Source organism: Fukomys damarensis, unplaced genomic scaffold (assembly GCF_012274545.1).
Source record: "Fukomys damarensis isolate Sample0158 unplaced genomic scaffold, DMR_v1.0_HiC HiC_scaffold_17, whole genome shotgun sequence".
Classification (NCBI taxonomy): domain Eukaryota; kingdom Metazoa; phylum Chordata; class Mammalia; order Rodentia; family Bathyergidae; genus Fukomys; species Fukomys damarensis.
In genome coordinates, this window is record NW_022900929.1 from 59,009,793 (window position 1) to 59,013,838 (window position 4,046).

Consider the following 4,046-nt stretch of genomic DNA (forward strand, 5'->3'; position numbering starts at 1 on the left):
GCGGGCCAGCTGCTCGCGCTCCGGCGCCGACAGGTACCGCTGCTGCCTGAAGCGGCGCTCCAGCTCCAGCGTCTGCGCCTTGGAGAACAGCACCCGCCGCTTCTTCCTCTTCTCGGCGTCGGAGCCCGGGGACGCGGGCCGAGAGGACGCCCTCTGCGACGACTCTGTCGGGATGGTCTCCAGGCTGCTCTCGTCCGAGGCTAGGAAGGTCAGAGGGGGCGCAGCCTGGTGAGATGCCAACCCCCAGGGCGTCGGGGGCTCAACAGGGCTGGCGCCCCCGATCGCAGGCGGCTTTCAGAGAGGCCACTTCCTTCTTTGGGTTCACAACTGGGCACCCACCTCTCCGAATTCAGTGACCTCATTCTCAACCACAACAGTAATCACAGGCCTGAGATCGTGCCCCACCAAAACCTACCCCAGGGGCTTCTCAAACTGGTAGCAGTACTGGCTAGCCAGTTGCTACCACAAGTTGGGACACTTCCAGGTCGACTGCACCAGCTTGCCGGAATTTCAAAGCCCTGAATGGGAACATATAAGGGAAATGTTTGAAGTACTCCGACCCTCAGCAATCCCCAGAAGCGGAAATCCAAGCGCCCGCGCTAGTGTCAGGTGCAGGAGCTACTCTCGGGATGAGCGGGCCTGGACGCCTGGCGTAGGGTTTTGAGGAGGAAAGAGCCTCCATTCCCAGGCCAAAGAAACCCAGACCCTAGGCTGGGCTCCCGCCTTTCCTGCCCCGCACAGGCCGGTGCTGGATTCTGCTCTCCCTCCACTCCCACCGCGGTCCTCCGTTCACTCACAGGGGTAGTGGCCCGGCTCCGACTCCAGCCAGGCTGCGCAAGGGTCGGCCCGGGGCGCGCGTGGCTGTGGCTCCCGCCTCGGCCGGTGCTGCGCATCCTGCTCGGGTAAATTCAGGAGGCTGCGCACGGTGAAGCTGAGGCGTCCAGAGGTGGCCATGGCCGAGAGGAGGGGAAGGAGGCGGGGGCAGGGCAGGCTGGGAAACCGGGGCGGCGGGGGACGCCGCTCCTAGGGCGGACGTGAGAGGCGCTCGCCTTGAGCTAGCCGGGGGGATATTAGCGCATTTACAGCGCAGTCCCTGTTTATATAAACAGATCTTCCCACCCGGTCCGCTTTGAAAGTCGAAGTCGGGGTCTCCAGGGTGTTAAGTACCTGAATGAGTGCTGAACCAAAGCCTGGGTGCGCGGGGAAGGTGCCACCTCCGCCCCCGCCACGCCCCGTTCCCCGCCCCTCGGTGCCCAGTTACCTCCCAGAGGCTGCAGGAAGCAGCCTTAGGCATTAGCGATTGTCTGATTAGCCTAAAGTGGGGACAGATAATGGGGATTGTTGCCAGTGAATAACATCTTGGGTGGCAAGCGGTGGCCACCACCCTCTCCTCCGATCCTCTGCTTCCTCCTCCTCCTCCTCCTCCTCCTCCTCATCCTAGGCTGACGCGGGGCCTGGCCCCTCAGGAACGCTGGGAAGGGTGGGGGCAGTATGGGTGTGTTTATGAGCACCCTGGAATTTATTCCCTGTTTGCTCTATTCCTCTAGTTTGTTTACAGGAGTGGAGTTTCCCCGCACTTATCCAGAGAGTGATTTACAAAGCTGAGTTAAAACTCTGGCGCGCTCTGTTTTGGGTAAGGCCCCCTAAGGATGAGAAGTTCCAGGTACTCACAGAGGGGCCTGGCCCTGCCCAGCAAAAAGGCCGAGGGTTTCTTAACTGATTGGGACCCTCCACAAGCTCCAGACACTGCCCTTAACCGCTTCCCTACCCCGTGCAACCTCAGGGGAGCTATGAAGAGGTGGGAGTCTCAGAAGAGCCTCAGATCCGCGCCAGGCTCCTCAGGCCGGCAAGAAGGAGGTGACCTATAACCAAGCTATTCAGGTCCAGACAGCCCAGCCCCACCTGGCCGCTGTGGGTCGCGGTACCCGGCCTCACTATCCAGCCTCCGCAAAACTGGACTCAGACCCATTCTAGGAGCCATGGATGGCAGTGTTTCTTAGGACGTGTGGCTAGAGGGCTTTGAGGCTTCTCTTGCGTCTTTGGAAGGTCTGGAACCCTCTCTGCGCCTCAGCGCCAGTCTCAACCTCACTGTCGCGGCCTGGGATGCTGCCACGGCGGGTCACAGTATCCGGCGCGTGGTCTGCGTCCCTCCTCCCAGCGCTACAGACCCCAGCGAAGTTGCCTGGCTCTATCGAAGGGGAGAATTATTAGTACAGGACCCGCCCTGCAGAAAATAGGGCCGTCTGGGGTTTCTCCTGGATCTTCTAATCCCCATAGCCCCACCAAGACAATGATCCATGAGGGAGGCACAAAAACCCAACGAATTCGGATACATTTTGTTGGTTTATAGCTTCGCCCTGGCAAAGGTTCAGCCTGTGCCATAGTGACCGTTCTCAGAGGCCTCTTGTCCCGCCGCTAGTGCTGTGGGTATTTGGCTGCTGAATTTTAACCATGGGTGCTGCAGTTGGGCGGCTGCACCTGAAATCCTCGCTGTTCCAATGCTGAATGCGAACCTGACTTGTGGCGGCGGGCGTGGCCCACCTAGCCCACAGCACCCTCTCCGGCAGCTTCCCTACCAAGCTTGCCCGAGGAGCCCGGGACTGCGCTGCGCGCTGGGTGGTCGGGCGGAGGCAACCCCAATACAGGCCAACTGCTAGGCCGTGGACAAAAGGGAAATGGAGCTCGACGCCCCGGACCTGTTGGAAGCATTTGTTCCAGTCAAGATTTTGCATTTGTTCAGTCCGGAATAATGCGTGATTGACGCTTGCTCACAATGAGCTTTAGCGCGCTGGGATAAATCGGAGCTTGTCCGGTGTTGTCATGGTTTTCAACAGGGTTCAATGGGATTGGGAGCACGATCGACTCTGCTGGCCGTCTTTCCGCGGCCCAGGCAATAGATTTATTAGTTATGTCTTTTTAAATAAGATTAAATTGAAATGATCGTGCTGTCCTCTCTGCAGACAAAACAGGGAGGGAGCTGGTGATGGGGAGGGGCGGGTGAGTCTCGGAGAAGCCCTAGGATAGAAGCCCGAATTCATGTCTGAAAGTGATCAGGGAGAGGCCTGTGAATGGGTTTGCGGCCCATTTCTGCCTCCAGCTGCAGCTAATCACCTCATTACTCTGAACGTTTTCTCCTCCTGGTCGGGAACTAGGTTTGGTAATTCCTAAGAGTCCTACTAGTTTTAGGATCTCATTTCTCTGTTTTGTTGTTGTTGCTTTTCTTTTCTTTTCTATTTTCCTAGTGATGTTTACCTAAGGACTCTTGAACACCTTCTTTGTGCATCTCTTCATTCCAGGCTACCAGGACCCTGGCTCCAGCTTCTCTAGGAAGTTCTAGAAGAGCATGTGCCATCTTTTGAGTTTGCCAAGGACCCTCCACAGGCATGGTGTGAGGCGGATAACACTTTTGGAGAAAGAACCGAGTCAGGAGAAGCAACAGAAAAGTCTTGCCTGGAGTGACTGACCTCTCTTAGCCTTTTAATCTATTTAACATCCTAAGACCACACTGACGTGTAGAAATAAGTAAATGGCACTCTTCAGTTCTTAAGGGCTCTTCAGTATCAAATATTTGCTTTTACTCTTACTGTTTGGCTGCCAAAGCAGAGAGATACATCCTCCATCTAGCAGTTGTGCCCTGGGGAAGACTTGTCTCTAGTATTAGCTCCAAATTTCACATTCCTTGGCTTGGGAACAGTGTTTCTGGGCACCAGGATATCCCAGGTACATCTTGTACTTCTTGGTTCTAGAAAATGCTAAAATTTCTCTTTGCCATCTTTGATTGCATCCTCCTTAACACTTTTGCCATAGTCCAGTGTTCTTTCTAGTTCTGTTTGGGGGCTCCAGACAATTGCTCCATATAAACGTTCTGGAGAAATGGAGGGAAGGAAGGGTAATGCCAAAATCACTAAGGTACAGTGCTCTGTTCATTGTCTCTCCACATCCAATACAGTCAAAGATTTTGAAGTAGGAAACTGTTTTGATATTGAGTCAGTAGAAAAAGATAGTGGAGCTATTCATAAGTTTTTACATATTGGATATATATATAT

General features: G+C 55.1%; 1 protein-coding gene across 1 annotated transcript in view; it reads right to left on the reverse strand.

Moving 5' to 3' along the window:
* Nkx2-8 (NK2 homeobox 8) overlaps positions 1–1,227 on the reverse strand; it is a 2,763-nt gene extending 1,536 nt beyond the window's left edge. The window contains exons 1-2 of the mRNA XM_033765312.1: positions 798–1,227; positions 7–200 (exon numbers count right to left, since the gene is read on the reverse strand). Coding sequence (XP_033621203.1) covers positions 7–200; positions 798–954 — 351 coding nt within the window. The 5' untranslated portion in view covers positions 955–1,227. The remainder of the gene's footprint in view (positions 1–6; positions 201–797) is intronic.
* Between the last annotated feature and the right edge of the window lie 2,819 nt (positions 1,228–4,046).